The sequence below is a fragment of the Natator depressus genome, chromosome 1, assembly GCF_965152275.1.
Source record: "Natator depressus isolate rNatDep1 chromosome 1, rNatDep2.hap1, whole genome shotgun sequence".
NCBI classification, from domain to species: domain Eukaryota; kingdom Metazoa; phylum Chordata; order Testudines; family Cheloniidae; genus Natator; species Natator depressus.
In genome coordinates, this window is record NC_134234.1 from 92,242,775 (window position 1) to 92,270,333 (window position 27,559).

The 27,559-nt window shown below is 41.3% G+C and overlaps 1 protein-coding gene and 1 long non-coding RNA gene across 2 annotated transcripts in view; both read right to left on the reverse strand.

The window, feature by feature from the left end:
- The window catches only part of LOC141982449 (uncharacterized), a 43,439-nt gene extending 18,855 nt beyond the window's left edge, over nucleotides 1-24,584 (reverse strand). Inside the window, exons 1-2 of the long non-coding RNA XR_012638085.1 lie at nucleotides 24,448-24,584; nucleotides 23,849-23,962 (exon numbers count right to left, since the gene is read on the reverse strand). This is a non-coding gene — a long non-coding RNA (uncharacterized LOC141982449). The remainder of the gene's footprint in view (nucleotides 1-23,848; nucleotides 23,963-24,447) is intronic.
- On the reverse strand, nucleotides 6,889-15,987 carry LOC141987846 (uncharacterized). The gene is made up of 4 exons (XM_074953657.1): nucleotides 15,761-15,987; nucleotides 14,670-14,896; nucleotides 12,432-13,292; nucleotides 6,889-6,929 (listed from the first exon to the last, which is right to left on the reverse strand). The coding sequence occupies exons 1-4, from the start codon at nucleotides 15,787-15,789 to the stop codon at nucleotides 6,889-6,891; spliced, it is 1,158 nt and encodes a 385-aa protein (XP_074809758.1). The 5' UTR covers nucleotides 15,790-15,987.
- Nucleotides 24,585-27,559: the final 2,975 nt, after the last annotated feature.

A 27,559-nucleotide genomic window follows, 5' to 3' on the forward strand; every position in this document is an offset into this window, starting at 1 on the left:
CCAGATGATCCTAGCAAATGATCAGTGCCCCATGCTGCAGACAAAGGCAACCCCAACCCCAAGGTCCCTGTCAATCTGACTGGGGAAAATTCCTTACTGATCCCACTGTTGTGGGGTAGATACACCCTATCAATGGGTGTTTGTATAGTCAGCAGGGAGCTTACCAGAGCCGGCACCAGCATTCCAAGCAGGTGCTTGGGGCGGCACTGTGAAAGGGGCAGCAGTCCATGTGCCGTCAGGGCGGCGTCTCGTCTTAACGCAGTGGTGGCAATTCAGCAGCAGCCTCTTTCCTTTGGCTGCCTGGGCAGCAATTCGGTGGCAGCCCTACTCTGCAGGCTGCACCGCGGCGGCAATTTGGCAGCAGCTTCTGTCTTCAGACATCCTGCTTGGGGCTGCAAAAATGGTAGAGCGGGCCCTGGAGCTTACACCCCGACTGCTAGAGTCTCTCTGATGGCCTAAGCCAGAAAACGGGAGAGGGTGACCTAGTGGTCAGAGTCTTTGGGCTAACCTTGCTCTCAGGACAGCCTGGGGTGCTCAGGCCCTCAGGTAGGGCAGAGCAGCAAACAGTCTCAATAGTCTCTGGTGAACGGTGGACAACCGCAAGCTTCTAGGCCTAAGGTGGTGGGAAGCTAACACCCTGATGTGGGGTGGCAGCAGTGGGTAGGAGGACCTGGGCCTACCTGTTCCACCCAGTCCCAGCCCAGAACCCTAACAGTGGCTGGGGGGGTCCCATCACTGGGTCAACAGGGCTTCCACTGAAACATGCTGATGAGTCTCCTGGTCCTACAACCGGACTAGTATCTATTTCCCCTGGACCACTTCCTACCCAGTCTCCCAGTACAGAGGTCCATGGATCCTCTGTGTCTCTGAGGTCATCTGCTGGCAAGGTCTGCACTGACCATCTGGTGTCCACCTGGGTTTCAGTGAGCCTGGCCTTTGTGAAGTGGGGCTCCCAGAGCTCTGTGGAGGGAGCTTGCAATAACCGTCCATTCTCCTCAGTGGTCCAGCCAAACTGAGCTGGGCTGCTTCCCCCTTTATACTCTGTCTCCAGGCTGAGCATGCCCAGCAGGAACGGAGGGGCATGGCTTCCTCAGGCTGCAATGCACAGTTAACCCCTGCAGGGCCAGTTCGGGGTAGATATACCCCATCACACCCACATATGCCAATTAGTGAGACCTTGAGCATGTGAGTAAGACCCACCAACCAGCCTAGTACCTGAGAAACAGTATTCTTGGCATCATCTATGCGCACCCACCCACTTTAAAAGCACTTAATCAGGTGATGTGCCTACATCCCTCTTATTTCAATAGGAGGTAGGCACCTAACCTGCTTAAATGCCTTTGAAAATCACACTAAGCACCTATCTGCATCTTAAGTGCCTAAATACCTTTGAAAATCTAGACCTAAATGATTGACATGCCTAAATGCCTCTTTAGGCACCTAAGTCCAACATGTAAGTGCCACTGACATTTTAAGACTACCTATCAGCTGCTACATAACCCAAGTCTGCATGGCGTCTAAATTTCCCTTGAAAGTGTGTATAAAAATACCTAAGTTCTGACACCACCCCACAAATAAGAAGCTGCTAGAAGCCCTAATGCAAACCCCAGTGGCCCTGAAGAGGGACTCTCAAAAATAGATATTTACGCACCTATACCCCTGATGGCAAACTGTGAGCTCACCTACAGGCTTTCGGTCCACACAAAAGACAAGTGGGGAGGGAGTTGGTAATAGCCATCCATGTATCCAGAAAACCAAATAGCTCAGTGGGTTTAGGCACTCACCTACGATGTGGGATACCCACATTTGAATCCCCCAAATCTACCTGATTTGGAGCAGGAACTTGAGCCTGTATCTTCCACATTCCAGGTGAGTACACTAACCTGCAGAGTCTCTCTCTCTCTCTGGCCACTGAATAATTACAGGTAGTTATTTTTATACAGTGGAACAGCTCCAAATTGGCAAGAATGAATACCTAAGTCTCCTTTGAAAATGGAATTTATGAGCCTAAATCCTTAAGGCTCTATTGAAATTTTTTCCTGTCGACACAATTATGGTGAATTTAGATTGAGTTATAGGATGATGCAGAAATGGTATTTTACTCTACAATAGTTCCATTTAATGAATGGGAGTACTTGTCAAGTAATATGCTGTTAAGCAGATTAAGGATATCACAGTCTTAGTTAGCAAGTTTGGGGGATTTGTCTAGTCCTCTAGTAGTATCCATTCCCAAAGTCCTGGCACAGAGCTGCCAGCAATAGTGGTGTGCTGATTTAAAATTAAATTGCCAAAGAGGAAGAATCTATGACACATGAATAATTTTATTTATTTATTTATTTTAATTTGTATTGCTATCATACTCAGATGTCCCACTCAGAATTTGAGGCACATTGTTCTAGATGGTGCACAAACATATAAGACAACATTGCCTACCCCGCGGAGTTTACAATTTATGGAAGACAATCAACATATGGAGGGTGGAGCAGAAAGATGCAGGCAAATAGATTAAAGCATTATCTAATCTTTTCAAATAATGGATATGTTACACTTCAGCTGCACCCACTTGGCCTCTCAAAGTATCCTGAAGACATCATAGAGGCTGTGTGTTTTGAGGAGAAGATAGTAGCCTAAAGGATCAGCTGGCTAAGGCATTCCATATGAAGCGGGGTAGCATGGAAGAAGGCATGAAGACAGTTGTGTGAAAGAAGAACAAACAAGCAGTTAAGGATGGAACAATTGCCCAAATGGTGGAGGCTGTGGTGACACTAAAAGAACTGAAAGAAAATGAGCACAGAGGGAGGAGCTGTGAAGGGCTGTCACGATGAGAAGAAACTGGAACTTGGAGTAGGTGAAAAGGGGAGCCAGAGAAGGAATCCAAAGGGTGCGGGAGTAATATGGTGACAGCAACTGGAAAGAAAGATGATGGCAGCTTGCATTTTGATTGGCCTGGAGGGGAAAAATTGGTTGAAGGGGAGGCCACGGCAGGGGCAAAAATTGCAGTAGTTAAGATGGAAGATGAGGATCTAGACTCAGGAAAGAGGAGAGGAGGAAGGGGAAAGATTCTTAGTACTATGAATCCTAAATTTCCATAAAATATTTTTTGTAAGAACTGTAGGTATAACTGGTAAGCAACAGAGGTGCTGATTACTAAAGTTCTCCTGGTTTAGCAGTTATTTAATAAGATGCTGAAGCTTTCTGCTCCATTTGATTTGAGATCTCAAAGAACTCTAATAGAATACCCATATTATGTAAGATTATAGCCTAGTAATGTATGATCTCAGGAAAAGATACTGTTCTTACATTAAGAATGTGCAAAGAATTGAAAAACTACATTTTGAAGATCTTTTCTGTGATCTTGAAGAGAGGATAAAGGGCCTTTCTTCAGAAGCACAGACTTGTACAGAATTACTCCAGATTTATACAGATATAACGGAGAGCATAATTTTGCACACACTTTCTGGATGATACTTTTATTCTCCTTGAGATGGAGTTTCTTTTTTAAATCAGTTGTAAGCAGTCCCGCTGGACTTTCTACATTAGGATGATGGCTCTGTGTATACCTTTTGTATTTATGTTAATATGTTAAAATTAATTAAATTCTGTAGGTGTACTAAAAAGGATGACAATGCTTACACACAGCTTGGTAACAAAATGAACAGAAAATAGTATTCTGCCTCTATTACATCAGGACAGAGAATGCTTCAATAGGACCCAGAAAACTGCAAATCCTACCCAAACTAGTTTCAGCAGCAAACATAATTCTTGGCATATCGCCTATTGTGGAGAGGCCTCATTAGATGCCACACAAGTAACGCAGCTTCATGATTAATTTCACACTTGAGTAGCATCAGATGTTTAAGTATTCACTGTAAACAATTGTGGGAGCACAACTCGAGGCATGCACAACTTCTTGGTTTCAGAGATAACCAAATGGAAAGAAAGTGGGAAATAGAAAACAAAGGATCTCAATAGAAATGGAATAGAAATTTTCACCATAAAAAGCATGACCTCTAACAGTAGATTTGTCATTCAGTAGTGCAACAGAATAAAATACAGTTTTAATAACCTGTCCAATTTCCTACAATTATGTTGACTGGGAGAGTAGAAATCAAGATAATCAAGTTTATCATGCAGGCCAATAGCTGATAAATGACCTGCACTATTAGTACAGAAACAAAAGATTAAAATCTTAATTAAGCAGACACGATTAAAAGGCAGCTCGTGTATGTCCCAATGTTCCACCACTTTAAAAGGGTTTATCAAATGTGTGCAGTGAAGTAGGGATTTGTTTTGAGAAGAAATTATTAGTTCTCAGCTTGAGTGATACTTTCTGCAATTAAGTGAGTTTCAAATGTGTAAGGTAAAACCAACTTTAGTAGATTAAGGATTTAGTGAATGTCTGTCTAACCAGCAATTGGCTGTCTATTTTCATTTACCTTTTCCCCACATGATTTAACAGTTTGGCTTAATCTTTTCTTGCACACTTTAGGCCTTATAGTGAAATGACTCATAGCCTAAATAACCTTGACTTTTCATATTTTTGAGGCACTACACTTGTTCCAGCTCTTACACTGTAGCACAAGTCATCAACACATGTTACTGCACAAGAGGACAATTGCACTGGCACATACTGTGAGGCTGAGTATATACCAGGGATTGGCAACCTTTGACACATGGCCCATCAGGGAAATCCATTGGCAGTCCGGGACAGTTTGTTTACCTGCAGCATCCACAGGTTCGGCTGAACGCAGCTCCCACTGGCCGCAGTTCGTCGTTCCCAGCCATTGGGGGCTGCAGGAAGTGGCAGCCAGCACATCCCTCGGCCCACACCACTTCCCACAGCCCCCATTGGCCAGGAACAATGAACCATGGCCAGTGGGAACTGCGATCGGTCGAACCTGTGGACGCTGCAGGTAAACAAACCGTTCCGGCCCACCAGCGGATTTCCCTGATGGGCTGCATGCCAAAGGTTGCCGATCCCTGGTATATACTATCCAAAGGGGGAGGACTAGAAGAGCAATTTGTACTGATTTATGAAGTCAGAGTCAAGAAAATATTTGAGAATGCCAGTTCACATCTATGTGGCTGGCATTTTCATGGCAACAAGAATGTGAGTTTACTACGATTCGTGTTGTGCCAAAATGTACCTAAATCCCTCTCCATTAGCTTGTGAGTTCCCCTTTTTACTTCCATTCCTGCCATTAGTTTAAGGTGCTAACTACAGGATGAAAATACAAAAAAGAGTCACAAGTACGTCAGAAGATGTAATCTCTCACACAGGAGTTCACCACTAAGATCTTTTATGGGCTCAGTGAAGGAATCACTGGGTGAAATTTTATGTCCTTGTGTTATGCAGGAGGTCAGATTGGATTACCTTAAAATCTGTTCTAGACTGTGGCTTTAAAATCTGTTATTAAGATTAATCTTCAGATCAGGATAGAACTTGGACTTCATTCACAGTGCTGGAGTTGGAATTTTTTTTTAATCAAAGCTACTCTTCCTGGAGTAAGACCTCAACTGTCATGACATGGAATCCGAGATGAGTCAGGTACTGCCTGAGAACAATAGAGGTTTGGACTCATTCACCCCAAGGCCAAGATGGTAAAATATTCTAGCATCTATTGAACTAGAGCAGTGGTGGGCAAAGAGAGCAGAGAGTGATAGAACAATAGCATCAAAATATCATAAAGTCGTAATGTGCAATGTGATTGGTTATTGATGCATTCTCTACTTCATACCATTTCCGCTGGCTTCTGGGGAGTGCTCTTGTGATTAACAGTTGGTAAGTGAAATACCAGTCAGATGTCTGGAAACCACCAATAGCACATAAAGGATACTAAAGATGTAGCCCAAGAGCTAGGATTGGAGGCTCACGGAATTAGACCAGAACCAATAAGAGGTAAGAATGGTTTAAGGGATTAAAGGGGGTATAGCTAAGAATAATGGGATTAAATTAAGCAAGGAAACATTTAGGATGGTGTGATGGGGTGTTTACTCTACACAGGTAGTGAAAGGGTTAATGTGGGTCTCAAAGGTCAGTTAACATATCTGGTTGTGCTTGGAGTATAAGCCAGGACCAGTTAAAGATGAGTCCTAGTTTGGGGGAGGAGCTGCATGGGTTCTATAAAGAGAGGAAGCCCAGAGTAAAAGAGGGCTAGTTGGCTGGAGTAGCTGTTGGGGCTGGAGAAGAAGAGTCTATTAGAGAAGGAAATGGATACAAAGTAGGGGGAAAAAGAAAAGAGTAGAAGCAGAAGCAGATGATGATGATACCATCAAAAAAGCATCACTGGGGAAGGAAATAAACCAAAATGTTATAACTGTAAGATCCCTAGCCAAAGAAGTAGGATTAGGTGACATTAACCCAATGAAAGCAGCTGACTGGATTAAAAATGCATAGGGCACATAGTGAAAGCTAGGAGGTTGTGAGATGGGGAGCTTTTAGTTAAATGTAAAAACAAAAAACAAGCTGATAAACTGCTAAAAACTAAAACACTAGGACAAGTTAAAAATCATCTACCATCTTCCAAAGTATTTGACTAACAAAGGGGGCAATATATGGAATGTCACTAGAACTGACCAATAACTAGATAATCAAAAGCCTAGGAGACAACAAAGCATTAGTAAGTAAGCAGCTAATTAGCAAATGAGGAGGAGAACGCAAGCCATCAGTAGCAGCGCTGGTTACATTTAAAGGAGGGACTCTACCTGAGAAAGCAACACTAGGTTTCAGATATTCAGAAAGAAGCCACCTATCTCTCCTCCCCTAAAGTGTTAAGTGTCAACAGAAAGGGGATGTAGCATCTGTTTGTAAAGGGAAAATGAGATGCAGTAAATGTTGGGGAGACCATTCCTATGAAAATTGTATAGATGGGACAGGGGTGGTGGCAATCACAGTCCAGCACATGGAGGGTGCATAGCGGGAAGACAAGCTAAGGAGAAACAAAAGACAAAAACTGTTAAGAACATATCTTATGCAGAAGCTGTAGATGGAGCATCAGGTGGACAATCAGCACAGGAAAAGGGGAACTGCAGACAGAGCCTCATTCTATAAAGAATGTGATAACACTGTGGAAGGAATAGGCAATGGTATACTAATTGAAAAAAAAGGTTATTTATAATAGAAGTGATAAATTGTACATCACAAATTGGGAAAAATCAGGAAAAAATGAAAATTATAGCAAGAGCAACAGAAAAATGCTTGTATGTTAGCAATTTGTCAATGGGCCATATTCATGTAATTTTTAATGAGGTTAGTGGTGAAATAAGACTCGTATGGGCAGAGCCATCTCTTGGGTATGGCAAATCGGGGCAACCAAGCTTTTGGGGGCCCCTAGGGCCGCCAGTGTGATTGGCTGGCGCCGGGCACAGTCGGTCCTGGAAGTGACACATTCGTCACTTCCACCTTGGGCCCTGCACCCATCTAGGAACGGCCCTGAGTATGGTGATCACAATCTTTTGCTTGAACGCATAGAGCTTGATAGCACATGGTCAAGAATTAAAATAAAATATCCTGGAAATGAAAACTAAAACAGACATTGTCAGTATCCAAGAAACATGACTGGTTTTAAAAGCTATCTTTTAAAATTCCAGGGTATATTGCCTTTAGGCAAGACTAAAAACTAGAAAGAGGAGTAGGCATTTGTAATTTCATACAGGAAAGATTAAATTACATAGCAGTAAAGAATGAAGAAGTAAGCACAGAATATAATGCTGTTGAGATCCCAATGCAGAAGAGAAATATTTCTTTAAGGACTTATAATATCTATAACCTGTGTGGGAAATTAGAAAGCTCAGAGCTATAAGAAATAGTGAAGAATGCTAAAAAACCATATATTACATGTGGTGACCTAGTCATAATAAATGTGGGGAAGTAAGACAACTAATAAATATGGTGCAGCTTAGGAAAGTTCATTGATGAAAATAATCAATGAGTTTTAAATAACGGCACACCAACTAGATTTAATGCAGCAGATGGTAGTTTTTCCTGCTTAAACCTGGAAATTATAACAGCAGATATTGCAAGTAAATGCAACTGGGAAATATTTAAGGAAGAAAGAATGATGAGTGATCATTTCCCTATATTTATTACTTTTCAAGGGCAATATAAGGTTGAAGGTAATATAAAATTAACTCTGTGCAATTTTAAGAAAGCTAACTGGGAGCTATTTACACGTAAATATACTGAATTTGTGAATAATCATTGTAAGAGTGTTAACACAGAGAATTTCAATGACACTGAAATAAAGGGATTAATAGAAACAGCTACTGTAGCCAGACCTAGGATATTGAAGTACCCCAAAACTAAAAACTCCATTGCATGGTTGAATGGGGAGTGCCAAATGGCAGTTAAAGAAAGGAATAAAGCCTATTAAAAAGCAAAATTATACAGTGAATAGTGAAGATGTAATGAAGTATGAAAGAAGTAAGACAATAGCATAAGGATTATACAAAAATCAAAGAAAGAGAATTGGAGAAAATACTGCAAGTGGATAAATAAAGATACCAAGATATCAAGAAATATAAAGGCCAATTAGAAGAATGAATGGAAATCAGATAAGGAGTCACCTCCCAGGTCTTATTGGGACTGACAACATAGCTAGAAGTTCTGATAATGAGAAAGCAGAAGTTATAGCAGAATCAAAGTGTGGATGTAGGAGCTGAAAGACAAGGAAAAGCTGAATGAAGTCAAAACTTTTACTCATGGGAAAATTTGTTATGGATGGAAAGTCTCATATGAAATTGGCTATTTTTAAATGCTTATGAATGTGAAATTGACCAAAATGGGCCATGAATTTGGTAGGGCCCTGGACATTAGAAAAGAGACCACCACAGGCAAAGCAGTAGTTGGAGATGAATGAGCTGCTATGCCACACCCAGCCATAAGGGGGCATTTCTGCAGTGAGTAGACTTTTGACAGATGACTATAAAAAGTATTCCTAACAGTGAAAACTAGTTGACTGTAGTTGTACAAAGGAAGTGGTGAAGTAGCATCACTTGAGTTATTTAAAACTGAACTGGACAAAGTACTCAAGTGCACTGTAGGGAACATGGTTAGAGAGAGAGAAAATATAACCTACCAGAAGTAGGTCTGTTCCAGCTCTAGTTTCTATGTTTCTGCAAGTGGAAAAATAAGTGAGAAGAAAGCCCAAACATATCAGCGAAATGGAGAAAACAGAAACAAAACTCATAAGGCTATGAAACCTACTGAAAAGCAGTCACTTTGACATTCAAAAGAGATTTAGTTCAACAGGAAATTGATACTCAACATGCTGTAACTAAGAGTTGTGCATACAGGGGAGAATCTATTGAGTGTGCAGTTTTTGCAATGTATAGGTATGCCATTTTGCACTACATTAAATGTCACTAATTATGGCAATAAGTTCTGCCAAATGCTCTTTTACAATAGTACTGATTACCAAGAAGTCTCAAGAATTATAAATTATGTAAAAGTTTGTTTTACAACTGGTGATGATTAGCAGGCCCAGCCAGAAAAAGACCAGCCTTTTTCAAGCACAGCAAAATACAGGGCTTACCGTGCTTCCTCATGGTCAATAATCTTCAACATTTGAATTCTATAACTGCACAAATGTATCTATGGATTAATCTGTTAAATGATTGGAAAAGACTAGCGAATGCAGTAAGGGTGACAATATTCCATGCTGTCAGCAAGGCAGAGGAAAGGACCAGACAGTGGCCAACAGCTTCCAATTGTAAGTAAAAAGATGAAAGAAGGCTTGGATCTAGTCTAGAAAAGGTTTGTATAAGAGGACTAAGGTGATGTCTAGGTAGGTCAAGAAGCTTGTTGCTTTCTCCTAACATTTCCCAGACTCTGCCCCTTTTCTACTTCCTCAGCACAGCTCTCTGATTTATCTGACAAAGGAAGTGGTGAAGTAGCATCACTATGATTTGTCCACTTTTCTTTTAAATGAAATTTGAGAACTGGTAATTCTGCTGTAACATTTCAAGGACCAAATTGGTACACTCTGGCTGCTTCTTTCTACTCTAGCAATGCTTAGCAGCTGGAACTTCCCAGTGAATCTGGCCTTCAAAATGACAAATTCTTAGTTTTTAAGTGATTCACTATTCAAATAACAAACTATTTCCATGGTCATGTTACCCAGGGTTTTCAGAATCCAAAGCAGTAATAAGTTAACTGTTTCACTCCAGGTGGTGTCAGAAGTAAATCAAAAGAAACACAGCAATTCCATCTGATGAAAGATTAATACAAGTAAAGTATTTATTAAATTTAAGCACACAGAGACATAAGGAATAGATTTAGATCATCCCAAATAATAACCCAGAATCTGAGATGGTATTGAGTAATTTGCAGCAAGTCAGCAATGTACGGTTGCTTCCCCGCTGGGAAGTCTGATGTCAGGAAAAAATCTTTCAGGATAGCTTCAGAGATCTGCTCCAAAGTACACACTATTATCTAGTCTTTTTATTACTTTTACAAAACATACAGCTCATAGTGACCCCTACTGGGCCATCACCTCTCCTAACTTCAACAAATTTATCAACAAACCTTAATAACAATATTAGTCATAATAAGCTTCTATATCAAAGGCACCCAAATTCAAGGTTTTCATCTACCTATTTTCTTTCAGTCTTAGTTGGTTGATTGTTTTCTCCCCTCCACTCGTGCTGATTAGCAGAAACTGCAAGTGTGCAGCTAACATTTGACCTTGCTTCCAGAAGCCCGGCTTATTCCAATTAACCCTTAACTATATGGTGTTCTATTTCATGAATTCATGGTGGCTGAATATACACAATATGGTTGCAATTAGCTTGATCAAATTCTGGGGTACCCCACCACCACCACAAATCTGGGGCAACAGCCCTCCTAGCAAGGACTGTCCTTCCAATCCTAGTCTGCCAGACTCCCATCCTTGTTCAAATTCCTTCTAATATTTCACTTCTGCAATGCTAGCAACCACTCACCTAAGTCAATTACTTTCCCTACCCAAACATTACATTAAGGAGTAAGACAGTGAGTTGGGCTGGGGGCGGGACAGCTAAGGGTAGATTGTGCAACACTCATTCATACAGCGTAGTAGCTTTATTACACAAGTTTCTTCTGAACCCTTTACTCACTTTCAGTAGTTCCATTGATTTGAACGGGACTTATTGCATATTAGGGTACTACTCAGGATGAGTAAAATGTTCACAATCTTTTCCAGAGGGGCTTTGCCTAGCAAGGTACGACTCAAAATGAATAAGAATAGCACAGTCTGGCCCTACATTAAGATGATCCTTTGGCTCTTCCAGTGTATCTTGTCTTCTCTGTGTGTGTATTTCCTGTTGTATGCTTCTCAACAGAGGGACCATGCAATGCTAAGCATATTGATGGAGTTTATCAAACAATAAACCAGACGATGGCCCAAGATTTGTAACAAAACTCAGAACCAGCTTCATATAGTTTTGAGTTTTATTGCAAAAGTCTCCTACAACTCTACTAATATCCTCATGTTTTAAATTGAAGTTATATATATATATATATATATATATGAGTGTATATGAGTGTATATATATATATATATAAAGCTCCAAAAAATCTCAATTTAAAAATATTTTTATAATATATAAAATCTTTAATTGGCACTAGATTCCTCTGCTAGATCTTGTGACTGGTTTCTTAAACCAGGCCGCAGCTCAGGGATAATCCCACCAGAAAACACAGGTATTAAAGTCAGCTTCCAAATTGTTTCAATAAGACTAAAATAAATTTTGCTTGAAAGGCACTACTCTGAAATGGCTGGATTTTCTAAGCTGTGGACACAGAAATGAGACAAGACAGGCAAGTAAGGACAATAAAAGTATTTTACAAAAGGAGCAGAAAACAATCTTGAAAATGTTTGGCTTGGAATTTTCACTCCCTCTGAGTGTATTTCTCAGTAGAAATTTCTTGTGGTTACCATTTGAGTTCAGAGTAGCAGCCGTGTTAGTCTGTATCCGCAAAAAGAAAAGGAGTATTTGTGCCACCTTAGAGACTAACAAATTTATTTGAGCATAAGCTTTCATGAGCTACAGCTCACTTCATCAGATGCATGCAGTGGAAAATACAGTGGGGAGATTTTATATACACAGAGAACATGAAACAATCGGTGTTACCATACACAATGTAACAAGAGTGATCAGGTAAGGTGAGCTATTACCCGCAGGAGAGAAAAAAAATCTTTTGTAGTGATTATCAAGGTGGGCCATTTCCAGCAGTTGACAAGAACGTGTGAGGAACAGTAGGTGGGGGGAAATAAACATGGGGAAATAGTTTTACTTTGTGTAATGACACATCCACTCCCAGTCTTTATTCAAGCCTAATGTAATGGTGTCCAGTTTGCAAATTAACTCCAATTCAGCAGTCTCTCGTCGGAGTCTGTTTTTGAAGTTTTTTTGTTGAAGAATTGCAACTTTTAGGTCTGTGATCGAGTGACCAGAGAGATTGAAGTGTTCTCCGACTGTTTTTTGAATGTTATAATTCTTGACGTCTGATTTGTGTCCATTTATTCCTTTACTTAGAGACTGTCCAGTTTGTCCAATGTACATGGCAGAGGGGCATTGCTGGCATATGATGGCATATATCACATTGGTAGATGTGCAGGAGAATAAGCATCTGATAGTGTGGCTGATGTGATTAGGCCCTATGATGGTGTCCCCGGAATAGCTATGTGGACACAGTTGGCAACGGGCTTTGTTGCAAGGATAGATTCCTGGGTTAGTGGTTCTGGTGTGTGGTGTGTGGTTGCTGGTGAGTATTTGCTTCAGGTTGGGGGGCTGTCTGTAAGCAAGGACTAGCCTGTCTCCCAAGATCTGTGAGAGTGATGGGTCGTCCTTCAGGATAGGTTGTAGATCCTTGATGATGCGCTGGAGAGGTTTTAGTTGGGGGCTGAAGGTGATGGCTAGTGGTGTTCTGTTATTTTCTTTGTTGGGCCTGTCCTGTAGTAGGTAACTTCTGGGTACTCTTCTGGCTCTGTCAATCTGTTTCTTCACTTCAGCAGGTGGGTATTGTACTTGTAAGAATGCTTGATAGAGATCTTGTCGGTGTTTGTCTCTGTCTGAGGGGTTGGAGCAAATGCGGTTGTATCGTAGAGCTTGGCTGTAGACAGTGGATCGTATGGTGTGGTCTGGATGAAAGCTGGAGGCATGTAGGTAAGTATAGCGGTCAGTAGGTTTCCGGTATAGGGTGGTGTTTATGTGACAATCGCTTATTAGCACTGTAGTGTCCAGAAAGTGGATCTCTTGTGTGGACTGGTCCAGGCTGAGGTTGATGGTGGCTGTGATTTCTTTCTGGAGCTCTAGGAGAAAACAGAGTTAATAAGACACATGCATCTCTAAACATACTACTAACTGACTAACAATAGTTTCCACATCTTAAGGACGATTTGGACCAGTTGATTCTGGGAAACTTTCATGGGAGAGTGCATCAGCCACTTTGTTAGAAGCTCCTGAAATGTGTTGTATTTCGAAATCAAAATCTTGCAGAGCTAAACTCCACCAAATAAGTTTTTTGTTATTTCCCGTGGCAGTATGAAGCCACTGTAGCGCAGCATGGTCGGTTTGCAGGTGGAAACACCATCCTCAAACGTATGGGCGTAGCTTTTCCAGAGCATAGACAATGGCGTAACATTCCTTTTCACTGATTGACCAGTGGCTTTCCCTCTCAGACAGCTTCTTGCTGAGAAACACGACAGGATGGAACTTTTGATTCGGTCCTTCCTGCATTAAAACTGCTCCCACACCACGCTCGGATGCATCTGTGGTTACTTGGAACGGTTTGTCAAAGTCTGGGGCCCTTAGCACAGGGTCAGACACGAGTGTCGCTTTAAGATAGCTAAAGGCCTTCTGACACTCTTCGGTCCACTGAACGGCATTTGGCTGTTTCTGTTTGGTTAGGTCTGTCAGTGGGCTGGCAATTTGGCTGTATTGCAGTTCAAATTGCCTGTAATATCCAGCCAAGCCTAAAAAGGATTGGACCTGTTTCTTTGACTTTGGGACAGGCCACTTTTGGATAGCATCTGCTTTGGCCTGTAGAGGGTTCATAGTTCCTTGACCCACTTGGTGTCCAAGGTAAGTCACTCTGTTTAGGCCTATTTGACACTTCTTAGCCTTAACAGTTAGCCCTGTCTCCCTTATACACTCAAAGACTTTTTGTAGATGTTCCAGGTGTTCTGCCCAGGAATCCGAAAATATGGCCACATCGTCAAGGTAGGCGACTGCATATCTCCCAGTCCCGCTAGGAGACCATCTACAAGTTTTTGGAAGGTGGCGGGTGCATTCCGCAGCCTGAAAGGGAGTACATTAAATTCATACAGCCCGACACGTGTGGCGAAGGCTGACCTTTCCTTGGCAGATTTATCTAGCGGTACCCGCCAGTACCCCTTGGTTAAGTCCAAGGTAGAGATGAACTGGGCCCGTCCCAGTTTCTCCAATAGTTCATTTGGGCATGGGCATTGGATAGTTGTCTGGGCAAGTTATAGCATTTAGCTTATGGTAGTCCATGCAAAAACATATCTCCCCATCTGGTTTGGGAACTAGAACCACTGGAGATGCCCTTGCACTGCGGGAGGGGCTGATTACACCCATCTGTAGCATATCCTGGATCTCCCATTCTATAGCAGTTTTAGCTTGAGGAGACACCCGGTAAGGTTGGGCTCTAATTGGGTGAGCATTACCTGTGTCAATGGAGTGGTATGCCCGTTCAGTCAGTCCTGGGGTGGCTGAGAACTTCGGCGCGTAGCTAGTGCACAGCTCCTTGATCTGCTGTCGCTGCATACGCCCAAGGGTCACGGAAAGTTTCACCGCTTCCACGCCACAATCACTTTCCCCTTTGTAGTAGACATCTTCAGGCCACTCAGCATCATCTCCTCCCGGGGCTGTAAACTGACAAACCTTTAATTCTCTGGAATAAAAGGGCTTTAGAGAATGAATATGGTACACCTTAGGTTTTCAGTTTGAGGTGGGGAATGCCATGAGATAATTAACAGCTCCCAGGTGCTCTTGGACCGTGAATGGCCCTTCCCATGATGTTTCCATCTTATGGGCCTGGAGCGCCTTCAAGACCATGACCTGGTCCCCTACTTTGAAGGAATGCTGTCTGGCATGTTTATCATACCAGGCTTTATGCTCTTCCTGAGCCTCTTTTAAGTTTTCTCTAGCAAGGGCTAAAGAGGTTCGGAGGGTGGTTTGTAGGTTGGTTACAAAGTCCAGAATGTTAGTTCCTGGAGAAGGTGTAAACCCCTCCCATTGCTACTTCACCAACTGTAATGGCCCCTTAACCTTGCAGCCATACACAAGTTCAAATGGTGAAAACCCTAAACTGGGGTGTGGTACAGCTCTGTAGGCAACGAACAACTACTGCAACACTAGGTCCCAATCATTGGAGTGCTCATTTACGAATTTATGTATCATGGCCCCCAGAGTTCCATTAAATTTCTCCACCAGGCCATTTGTTTGATGGTGGTAAGAGGTGGCAACCAAGTGACTTACCCCATGAGCTTCCCAAAGGCTTTTCATAGTTCCTGCCAGGAAATTAGTTCCTACATCTGTAAGGATGTCGGAGGGCCAACCTACCCTGGCAAAAATGTCTGTTGGTGCCTGGCACACACTTTTAGCCCTTGTGTATGTACTGCTTTCCTCTGGGTGTCTTTTTCAGAAAAGGACACAGAATATCCACAGCTACTCTCTGAAATGGAACCTCAATGATGGGGAGTGGCTGGAGAGGGGCTTTGACCTGGTCTTGGGGTTTTCCCACTCTTTAGCATACCTCACAAGATCGGACATAGGCAGAAACATCCTTGACCATTCCTCCCAGTGGAATGACCTCCTCAAATGGTCTTTGGTCCTGTTCACCCCAGCATGGCCACTAGGATGACCGTGGGCTAAGTTCAAGAGCTTTTCCCGGTACTTAGTTGGAACTACCAACTGTCTCTGAGGATGCCAGTTTTCCTGGTGCCCACCAGAAAGAGTTTCCTTGTATAAAAGTCCTCTTTCTACAACAAACCGGGATCGATTAGAAGAGTTGAGAGGCAGTGGGTTGCTCCGTGCCTCAGTCCAAGCTCTCTGGATGCTTTCATCTGCTTCCTGTTCAGCCTGGAACTGTTCCCTTGATGCTGGAGACATCAGTTCCTCACTGGATTGTGGACCTGGGCTTGGTCCTTCTGGAAGTGATGCAGGTGATGGGCCTGTTTCCGTTGATAGTGAACCTCTCTCCACTGGTGCACTATGGGGTATTTCAGGCTCTGGCTGAGTCTCTTGTGTACAGTCATCTGCTGCTGCTGCCAGTGCAGGCTCGGTGGTGCCCTCTGGTGTTGGAGCTGTAGACAGGGTTGCAAGCACTGGATTCAGTGCTGGCAATGGTTCTGGTGCTGGTTGCTTCACCAGTTTCAGTTCAGGGACTGGCTTTGGCTGGATCTCTGGGACTGGATCCACTACAGCCATTGCAGTCATTGGCAGGGGATCCAGTTCCACCACCTCCATCTGGGTCTCTGGTAACACAGATGGGGCCCTGGTGGAAGGCTCAGGAACAGGGATAGGTGTGGAAGCTTGCTTCGTCTGGCTGTCAGTGACCATTCCCACCCTCTTGGAAAGCTTTACCTGGTTGGCCAAGTCTTCCCCCAGCAGCATGGGAATGGGATAATCATCATAGACTGCAAAAGTCCACATTGCTGACCAGCCCTTGTACTGGACAGGCAACTTGACTGTAGGTAAATAGAAAGAGTTGGACTTGAAGGGTTGAATCGTCACTTGGGCCTCTGGGTTGATTAAGTTGCGGTCCACTAAGGATTGATGGATAGCTGACACCTGCGCTCCAGTGTCCCTCCACGCTGTAATCTTCTTCCCGCCCACACTCACAGTTTCCCTTCACTCTAAGGGTATCTGGGAGACATCTGGGCCTGAGGACCTTTGGTGTGACCCCAGTGCAATGAAATGTAATCTGTTGGGGTTCTTGGGGCAGTTGGCCTTCACATGCCCCAGCTCATTACATTTAAAACATCGCTCAGTTGACTGGTCACTGGGGCGAGGTGGGTTGCTGGAGAACGGTGTGGTGGGACAATAAGGTGTCTGGGGTTTTCCTTGGGATGTAGGTGGGGCCTTGGGTTGCCCCCAGTGATAGGGTTTTGTGTTGGGTTGCCCCTTCTGATATTCGCTCCAACTGCTACTAGTTTTTTTCTTCTCTGCCACCCCCACCCATTTGGCTCCAATCTCCCCTGCCTCGATCACAGTTGTGGGCTTCCCATCTAGGATGTACCTTTCCATTTCCTCAGGAACACCCTCTAAGAACTGCTCCATTTGCATTAGGAAGGGCAAATCTTATAGAGATTTAACACTTGCTCCTGATATCCAGGCATCCCAATTTTTCACAATGTGGTAGGCATGTCGGGTAAATGACACATCTGGTTTCCACCTTCGGGCTCTGAACCGCTGATGGGAATACTCGGGTGTTAGCCCCATTCTGACTCTCAACTGGGTTTTTAAAAGTTCATAACTGTTCATGTGTTCCTTAGGCATTTCAGCCGCCACCTCTGCTAAGGGTCCACTGAGCTGCGGCCTCAGCTCTACCATGTACTGGTCTGTAGAGATGCTGTACCCAAGGCAGGCCCTTTCGAAGTTTTCTAAGAAAGCCTCGGTATCATCGCCTGCCTTGTAGGTGGGGAACTTTCTGGGATGGGAAGTGGAACCTGGAGAAGGATTGTTAGGGTTGGTTGGTATATTCCACTGAGCCCTTGCCTTCTCCATCTCCAATGCATGCTTCCTCTCTTTTTCTTTCTCCTCCATAGCTCTCTTGTGGGCAGCTTCCTCTGCCTCCACCCCGGCTTTTTCTGCCTCCATCTCCAAGCGCCTTAAGGCCATCTGTCTGTCATGCTCTTTTTGTTTCTCTTCAGCTTCGAATATGGCCAGCTCTAGTTTATTAGCTAGCTGCTTCACTGGTAGTCATTTTCCTGCTTTCTTGTGCTTAACTCTAGCTATACCTGAGAGTTAGGGAAAAAAAAAACCAAAAACTTGTGAATTTCCCTGCAGGAGGTTAACTACCCTGCCTTTAGGTAGAGAAAACTCCAGCTCAAAAAAGAAAAATCCCTTCATAAAAAAACTAACACCTCTGTCTCCAGGCACATAGACAGAAAACCCTCTGGCTGCTCTCAGCTTAAAAAAAAACCTCTTCAGGTCTGTTCTTTTGGTTCAAAATGATCTCTGGTTCAAAATGTTCCCACCGCTCTGCCACCATGTCAGGGTTCCTTCCCCACTCTGAACTCTAGGGTATAGATGTGAGGACCCGCATGAAAGACCCCCAAAGCTTATTCTTACCATCTTAGGTTAAAAACTTCCCCAAGGTACAAACTTTGCCTTGTCCTTCAACAGTATGCTGTCACCACCAAGCGTTTTAAGCAAAGAACAGGGAAAGAGACCACTTGGAGGCATCTTCCCCCAAAATATCCCCCCACCAATCCCTACACACCCCCTTTCCTGGGGAGGCTTGAGAATAATATCCTAACCAATTTGTTACAAAATCATCAAAGACCCAAATCCCTGGATCTTGGAACAATGGAAAAATCAGTCAGGTTCTTAAAAGAAAGGTTTTATTAAAAAAAAAAGAAAGGTAAAAATCATCTTTGTAAAATCAGGATGGAAAATACTTTACAGGGTATTCAGATTCAAAACACAAAGGATCCCCCTCTGGGCAAAACCTTAAAGTTACAGAAAACAGGAATAAACCTCCCTCTTAACACAGGTAAAATTCACATAAAACAAAAGATAAACTAATCCGCCTTGCCTGGCTTACCTATACTGGTTGCAATATTGGAGACTTGGATTAAGATGGGTTGGAGAAGATGGATTTCTGTCTGGCCTCTCTCAGTCCCAAGAGAGATCAATCACCTGAACAAAGAGCACAAACAAAACCCTTCCCACCCCCCAAGATTTGAAAGTATCTTGTCTCCTTATTGGTCCTTTGGGTCAGGTGCCCACCAGGTTAGCTGAGCTTCTTAACCCTTTTCAGGTAACAGGATGTTGCCTCTGGCCAGGAGGGATTTTATAGCACTTTATACAGGAAGATGGTTACCCTTCCTTTTATATTTATGACAGGCCTAATCACATCAGCCACACTATCAGAGGCTCGTTCACCTGCACATCTACCAATGTGATATATGCCATCATGTGCCAGCACTGCCCCTCTGCCATGTACATTGGACAAACCAGACAGTCTCTACGTAAAAGAATAAATGGACACAAATCAGACGTCAGGAATTATAACATTCAAAAACCAGTCGGAGAATACTTCAATCTCTCTGGTCACTCAATTACAGACCTAAAAGTTGCAATTCTTCAACAAAAAAACTTCAAAAACAGACTCCAACTGCTTCAGACTTCAGAGACTGCTGAATTGGAATTAATTTGCAAACTGGACACCATTACATTAGGCTTGAATAAAGACTGGGAGTGGATGTGTCATTACACAAAGTAAAACTATTTCCCCATGTTTATTTCCCCTCCCCACCTACTGTTCCTCAGATGTTCTTGTCAACTGCTGGAAATGGCCCACCTTGATTATCACTACAAAAGGTTTCCCTCTCCCCCGCCCCGGCTCTCCTACGGCTAATAGTTCACTTTAAGTGATCACTCTTGTTACAGTGTGTATGGTAACACCCATTGTTTCATGTTCTCTGTGTATATAAAATCTCCCCACTGTATTTTCCACAGCATGCATCCGATGAAGTGAGCTGTAGCTGACGAAAGCTTATGCTCAAATAAATTTGTTAGTCTCTAATGTGCCAAAAGTACTCCTTTTCCATTTGAGTTCAGCAATTAATACATTTCACTTTCCAATGCAAGTATATTAACTCTGTAGTAATATTGCAGTTGTTTAGCACTTCCTACTTATTATTATTACAGTGTTCAATCCTTTGCACCCAGTCTCCATTTTGCACAGTATTGGTGGGGCAGCTGCAAAGGAACTGATTGCAGTTTCCTCATCCCGGGGAGAGTTAGGTCCCCTTTTATGGTTCAGAGCAGCCTTGGGAATGCTCTATACTATACTCTAGCTGCAACAGCATCCAAGGAGTCATCCATTAGCTGAGAATGGCCAAACTGCAGAGCCCCATACTCCATGAATGGGTCATATCCCTTTCCCATATCCCAGCAGGCCCATATTTAAGGGCCCAGAAAGGGGCTGAGCTAGAGCTGACTACACTTGATTTATTTCACCCAGAGTTTTCCTTACATGCAGGTAAATCCTCCTTGGCTGTGTGTGATACCTTTACACCATCATCACAGCACAAAGGGACAACAAGGACTCAGGATTGAGCCCACAGTGTATAGTAAACATATTTAGCATGCATTTCTATAACTTGAAGGTTACCTGAACTATGACCATATTTATGTCAATGGTATATGTGTGCTCAGAAAAGGCACATAATCCGTAGATACAGTTTATTTAGCTTATTTTAAATTTTGTAAATATTCAATGACAAAGTGAAAAATTATGAACTATTTTGCATACTACCATGAAGAGAAAAGTTTTTTCACTCCTTCAAATATGAAAAATGTGCCTAAATACCATGAAAATAATAAAACATAATTACTTTTATTTAGCTTGTCAATAACCCAGTGCATTAAGTGTCCCCAACAGTATGCTTGCCTGTTATCTCTGCAGTTATTTACAGATTAAGGACTCTCTAAAGTTACTCATTATGATAAAATTGCAATAATTCCTCAAAAATGTATGGTTTGGAGATGTCCCAGTGATCTGTGGATAATGATTTATAATCTTTTGATGCTAGATGCAATTTAATTGGACTTCAGAACATTCTGGAAGTAACAATCAGCACAACATATGGTCATTATAACATATCAGAATGTCCTAATGATTTCCACAACTGTGTTTCTCAGACTTATGTGACATTTTATGTAAAAGTTGCAGAGATATGGCCAAATTCCAATCTCATTTATTCCTGTGTGGCCTCCTGGAGTTCAATTGAGATACATGGGTATATATGAGGACAATATACAATACCTAGTAGAAGAAAAGGCTGTGTTAAAGTTAAACTGATAATTTTTACTCTGTGGGCTTTATTCTGATTTCTCACTGGTTTCACACCAGTATAACTCCATTGACTTTAGTAGAATTACTCCTGATTTTCACCAGTGTAAATATGATCGGAATCAGGCCCACATTTCTTGAGTTTAGTAGAAGTAAGGTTAGGAAAAGTTAAACCAATCTGAAGAAAGCAAGAGCTGGTTCAAAACTTTCTTCGTCTGTGATTTCACAATTTAAATTTAGAGATTAACTAAACCTGTTATCCCCTGGCAGGATAACTCGCTCTCTCCCAGTGCCAGGTCTTAGGGCCTCCCTTTCTATTAAGATCTAGTCAGCTGTCTGCTGCTCTTTTTATATGTGGTACTGCCTGGAGATTCTCCCATAAACTGAACCTCCAAATTGCATTCTAATCATCCTTTGCGCCCCCCCACCCCAATATTAGCATTTCTCATAGTGAGAACTTGTGTCTGTCTTGGATCACTATCACTGTGGTATTCAAGCTCTAGAATGTTCTTGGATATCTCAGAGGCATTTAATTCACTTGTGTACAATTTAAAGAGAAGCCTCATGGTAGCTCTTAATTTGCAATGCAGTAATTGTGAAGCCGCACAAAGATGCTGTTCACGCCAACCCTTTGGTCAAGTGCTTCCAAAAACCTCACTTCTACAACACAGATACATGTCACAGAGGAGGGCCATGTACACTGGACAAACCAGACAGTCTCTATGCAAAAGAATAAATGGACACAAATCTGACATCAAGAATTATAATATTCAAAAACCAGTGGGAGAACACTTCAATCTCCCTGGACACTCAATACCAGACTTAAAAGTGGCAATTCTTCAACAAAAAAACTTAAAAAACAGACTCCAATGAGGCACTGCAGAACTGGAATTAATTTGCAAACTGGACACCATCAAATTAGGCCTGAATAAAGACCGGGAGTGGATGGGTCACTACAAAAACTAATTTTCCTCCTGCTGATACGCACACCTTCTTGTCAACTGTTTGAAATGGACCACCTTGATTACACTGAACTCATTAGCACTACAGAAGTTATTTTTCCTCCCTTCTTGTCAATTGTTGAGAATAGCCCACTTCCACCTTAATTGAATTGGCTCGTTAGCACTGACCCCCCCCCTTGGTAAGGCAACTCCCAACTTTTCATATGCTGTGTATTTATATCTCTCTACTGTATTTCCACTCCGTGCCTCTGATGAAGTGGGTTTTAGCCCACGAAAGCTTATGCCCAAATAAATTTGTTAGTCTCTAAGGTGCCACAAGGACTCCTTGTTTTTGCTGAAAATCTTGGTATCAGAGAAGAAGGGAGTAGTACACAAAGAATATTTGACAGTCATAGAAAAATGCCGCAAAACAAAAGCACTAGGCTTTTAGAGGACTATCCAGACTGAAACTCTAAATCTTGGGCCTGATTCTCGATTGCCTTGTGCATTGTAATGTAATTAAAGCAGTGTAAAGCTGTGCAAAATGCTGTCAAATCAGCCATGGTCACTCTGCACTCACTTTTCCCTGGGATAACTATACTATATAAGAAGCAGTCAAATGGGGATCCTGAATTTAGCACATCACATGTTTATGTAATGATGGTCGTTATGCTATCTGAACATCAAGAAAAACATTAGGGGATTGTTTTAGTAAACCCCTATAATTAAATACACACACATCTCCAGCAAATTCCAGAGGCAAATTTAGCATTATTGTACAGGATACAGTTCCAGTTGCCCCATACAGTTCAGCAAACATTTCTCTTCACATGTCTTAGAGAAGGAGTCTATGCAACCAATACACCTACAAAAATATACTTTTCAAAGGATAATTAACAACAAATATTCTGGAGTAATTAGTTAGCAGAAGTTTAGCTATTAATTCAGTGTGAGATTTAGCATAATATGCAAGCCAACCCACATCGCCACAGTTAATTATATCCTTATTGACTTGTATTTTTTCTCTCCCAAAAAAGCTCCAGTGATTTGAAAATGCTCCTGTTTAATCTATTTTCATAAATCAAAAGGCTTTGAGAAAATCTTATATTGGCCTTCCTTTAGGCATCAGGGAGAATTGCAGTCTAGTCCTTGGCTAGTGAATGGCTTATGCTTTGTATCTGCTTATATACAAGGGGAGAGAGTGTGTGTTTTGTCATGAGTTCTCAGCTACTTTTTACATATTGTTTTTTTATTTTTATTACTGATGAACTACCACTACAACCATAAAGGGACATAATTAAAAAATATTTGGTAAAAAACAGGTGCACTGCAAGGGGGGGAAAAGGATATTTCAGAGCAAATGGTGCTTTCCTGTAATATTAAGTTATACTATTTATGGCTGTTTTCTTCCTTGTGCTGTTTTTTGATACATTTTTATTGCAAGCCCTAAATTATATTTTCACAGGAAAAGTCTCTCTTTCAACTTTTGAGTCAGAATCATCCAGATCTTTTCACACTGAATTAGTCAGTTCTAAAGCTGGCAAAATCCTTGGCAGGCTTGTAAATCTTTCAAAAAATGTTATCCAATTACCCTTCATGGTCCACAGGATTCTACAGTGTGACTATTTCCTTCTATGTGAGGAATTAAGAGCTCATGAAAGGTTAGGAACCAATGGAGTTGAAAAGTAAGTTCAGATACTGCGGCTATAACTATAGGTATCTAGATATAGGCTAGTGATCAACCAAACATATTCATTCCCGATCAAGAACACTGATCCTCTTTTGAGATTAGAGGAGCATTAAGCCTCACAGCTTTCTGGTTTATGTCATTATTTAAGACAATCAGTTTTACCAAATTGGTAACTATAGTACATACCCATCCCTGGTTTTGGATCTGGATTAGGATCTCAGAATGAATTTCACTGCCTCCTACATCTGTGGCTTTGTTATATATACTTCTTCTGTAAAGGTGACCAGGGTCACAACGGTCCTAGTTTTTTTTAATATAAAAAGAAACAGAGTGAAGAACAGTCTCTGAAGAGGAATTTACTTTTCTTTTCATTTTCCATTCCCTTTATGTAAGCATTTAACACTGTTATTTACTAACACATTGATATAACAGATCAGCATTTACTAAGATGTTGTTAATGACAGAGAGTATTAAAGAGCCCAGTAATTTTCAAACTACATTCTTTAGCCCAGTGGCATGTATACTACAGTTATAAGACTACAGCAGCAACAGAATAAAATTACTGAATTAATTTCACATGTAGTATTTATTTCATATCCATCTGTTGGTCAGGAGTACCAGAAAAATGTCAGTTCAAAAGCATTCCACAGGTACTAAAATTGTAGCTTAGGACAAATGAGAAAATGTATGCTTCTTCTTTTACAACAAATCCTTTTCATTGTAATGAAAAAAAAGAAGGCTGTAGTTACGGAAATCCACCTGCATCTGTGAGCTGTGGTACTCACCTGTAATTAACTTTGACATATGGCAACCCCTGTTATATAAGTGTTCATTCAATTTCCATTTCATACCGGGAAAGGGTTTTTGACTCAGTATTGCAAGGGTAAAGAGTTGCAACCAGCACCTTCTGGGGCAGATTCTCCACTGCATGCTGTGTAATCATTTACACTTGTGTAACGTGTTTCTAATATACAACCAAGTCAGAATGGTAGAACACTTTGCACTTCCTCCACATTGTTATGAATGAAAATGGAGACAATGAGACTGACCTCCTTTGTACAGCACTTTGAGAACTAAGAATGAAGCGTGCTAGATAAGAGCTAGGCATTTTTATTAATATTTATTGAACAATGTTCAGGGCAGTGGAAAATCAGGCTTGCACTTGCCTGGTTGGGTTTTTAATAGCCCAATGTATATGGGAAATTTGGCTAACAAAGTTGTAATTTCCACACAGAAAATGAAGTTTCTGGAAAGTGGTACATTTCACAGATTGGTTGTTTCACTGTATACTTTATCTAGACAAAGCATGTAATCATTTAACAGCAATTGAAATAGGATGGATGCAATAAAATACAATTTTAACTATGACACCCCTCCACCCCCAAATCTATGATTACCTGGGTTAACTGTGTATGGAAAAAATGCTAGAGGCTTTAAAAAGGTGAATGACATGGCAGGTAATGTAGTGTGGGCTTCTGCAGAGCTCAGCTTTTCAGTTACTTTCATATATTTATAATCCTGTTTACTGGAGTTCTGTCCACTGCAAATTCCACAGAGATTGTCAGTTTCATATCTCTCCTGACTACGCTGCATTTATAAACTCATCCATCATACAAATAAAAGGTCAGTGCTTAGTTATCAAGCAAGGGATTGCTCATTATTTAAAACACATTTCCAGGTTTGTTGAGACAATAATGCCACATTTGGAGAAGTACAGCCTGCTCTGTTAATATTGTTCTTTTATATGTATTTCACATAATTACAAATTATATCATAGAACAACCATAAAGTGTGTGTGTGTGGGGGGGGGTATTTGTTTACAACCTTTGCAGTTCTTTGCATTTTGACTAGCCACTGTAAATTGCTGACATGTACGGCTCTGTGCTTTCTCCAAGTAATCATTAACCTCTGTACTTTTCATCTCCAGACCAATGCCGCTAAACAAGAGCAAAATCACAAATGAATTCTGCATGGTAAGATAAAGCATATACTGCATTTTTGAGGTCTGATTCTCAATAGATAAGTGCCCAAAACTCTCAGAGTAATATCCTTGCTTTATTGAAGTTAGTGGGGGCCGGATTTCATCTTCATTTTCTTCAATGAGAGTTGCAAGTGTGCAGCATTCTTCAGATACTTTGGATTTATCAATGTGCATAGCAGCAGTAATTTTAGAAGGAATTTCAAAAAATTTTACATAGCTTTCATTCCATGGGTTTCAAAAGGGAATGAATTTTACAGTTTACTGACTTAGTTTTACTGTTACTCCACCTTCTCCCCATCCCCTGGCACAAATTAGATTAGCTGCTCTAAATTATGCTGGGAACTGACGCTGAGGTCATGAGGGGAGGGTGAAATGAAGAAACCTTTGTCCATGCTCTTTCCCTGAGTTGTTCAGACTGCTCCTTCGACACAGCCCAGAAGCAGGGGCCTCTGTCAGCTCTTATCTGGTGGGGAGAATAGTTCTATGTCGTCATGATACATTAAAAAGAAACAAATATTTCAAAAGTAAAATTAATAAATGTTGAAGTCAAAAGAAAGCTCAATAATATGTTAAATTAACATTTTAGGGTCCTCATGCTTCTCATTACAATGTTGTAAATGTCAGTAATGCTTTTGAAAGCATATTTATTGCTTTCCACACATACTGCTTGACACACCTGGAGACTGAAGTTCTCTCTTTGGGCCCCATCCTGAGCACCCACAATTCCTGTTAACTTCAGTGGGAGTTGAGAATACGAAGTACGTAGCAGGAAATGCTTAGTTTCTTGCTGGATTAGGATTCATCCAAACAAACGTGCACAGATGAAGCAATGGCAATGCAATCACCCTCACAGTCTCACCAACGTGCCTCAACCCTGACCTGAAGAAACCAGGACATTATTTGTCCTGGTTGATTTTGTGGTGGGGACATGGACCCTAAAACTGAATGGAGACAATCAGATCAGTTCCTATAGGCTACTGAGCAGAAGCCATAGTACAACAGCTTTTGGTCACACCCTGCTATTTCCATCATTTACAATTTTTGAATGCCAACTCTGAATTTATCTATGTGTAAAAACAAAATAAGTACTATTTCTTGATTTTTCTAGTTTATCTCAAAAAGGTGAAATTATGCTTGATTACAGTCATACTCTTTTGGACTCTATTGTTTAATTTCACTTGTTTGTTTTTTGTTTAAACTGTGACTAGTAAGAAATGAACTTTAGAGAATGTCAAACTTTTTTTAAGTAAAATCATTTAGTTGAAGTTCAAACTCACTAATGTGTTTAGATCTCAATACTTCAGATAACTTTGGCTAATTTATTTTTAACTGAGTATTGGATTATTCTTATTTCATATTCATCAAGAAGCATTAAGAATGAATCTCAGGATTTCACCATAAACCATCACATATAATGCACAGGGATTTGGTGTGTGTTTCTGAGTTATGGAGCCTGATCATAAATTTAGTTTCAATGTAACCTTTCAAGTAGATGCAGCATTGAAACAAACGGAGAAGGGAGAGATTCCAATTTCAACGAGAAGGGCCTGAATCCAGACTATTGATTTAATGGAACTTCTCCATTATATCAGAATTCAGCCCATGAACTGTTTCAGGAAACAAATTGAATGTTTTCTTTAGTCCTGTGCTCTTAATTCCTTTCAGTGTTTGTTTTCTTAGGCAGCACATTCCATGGGAATTCACTACCATGAGGTTTTATTCATGTTAATTCACTGAACGAGATGCTTAAAGTTAAACTGGCCTCTCCTAAAGATTTTTTCTTTTTTAAATACAAAAAAATTCATGGGAATGAGAAAAATGGCAACATTCATTCTCCATCAGTATTGGATGAATTCCCCTTTAGTTTGGAGGTGGTCATCATAGAATTTGTCAGAACATATCAAGAATTAAGAGGC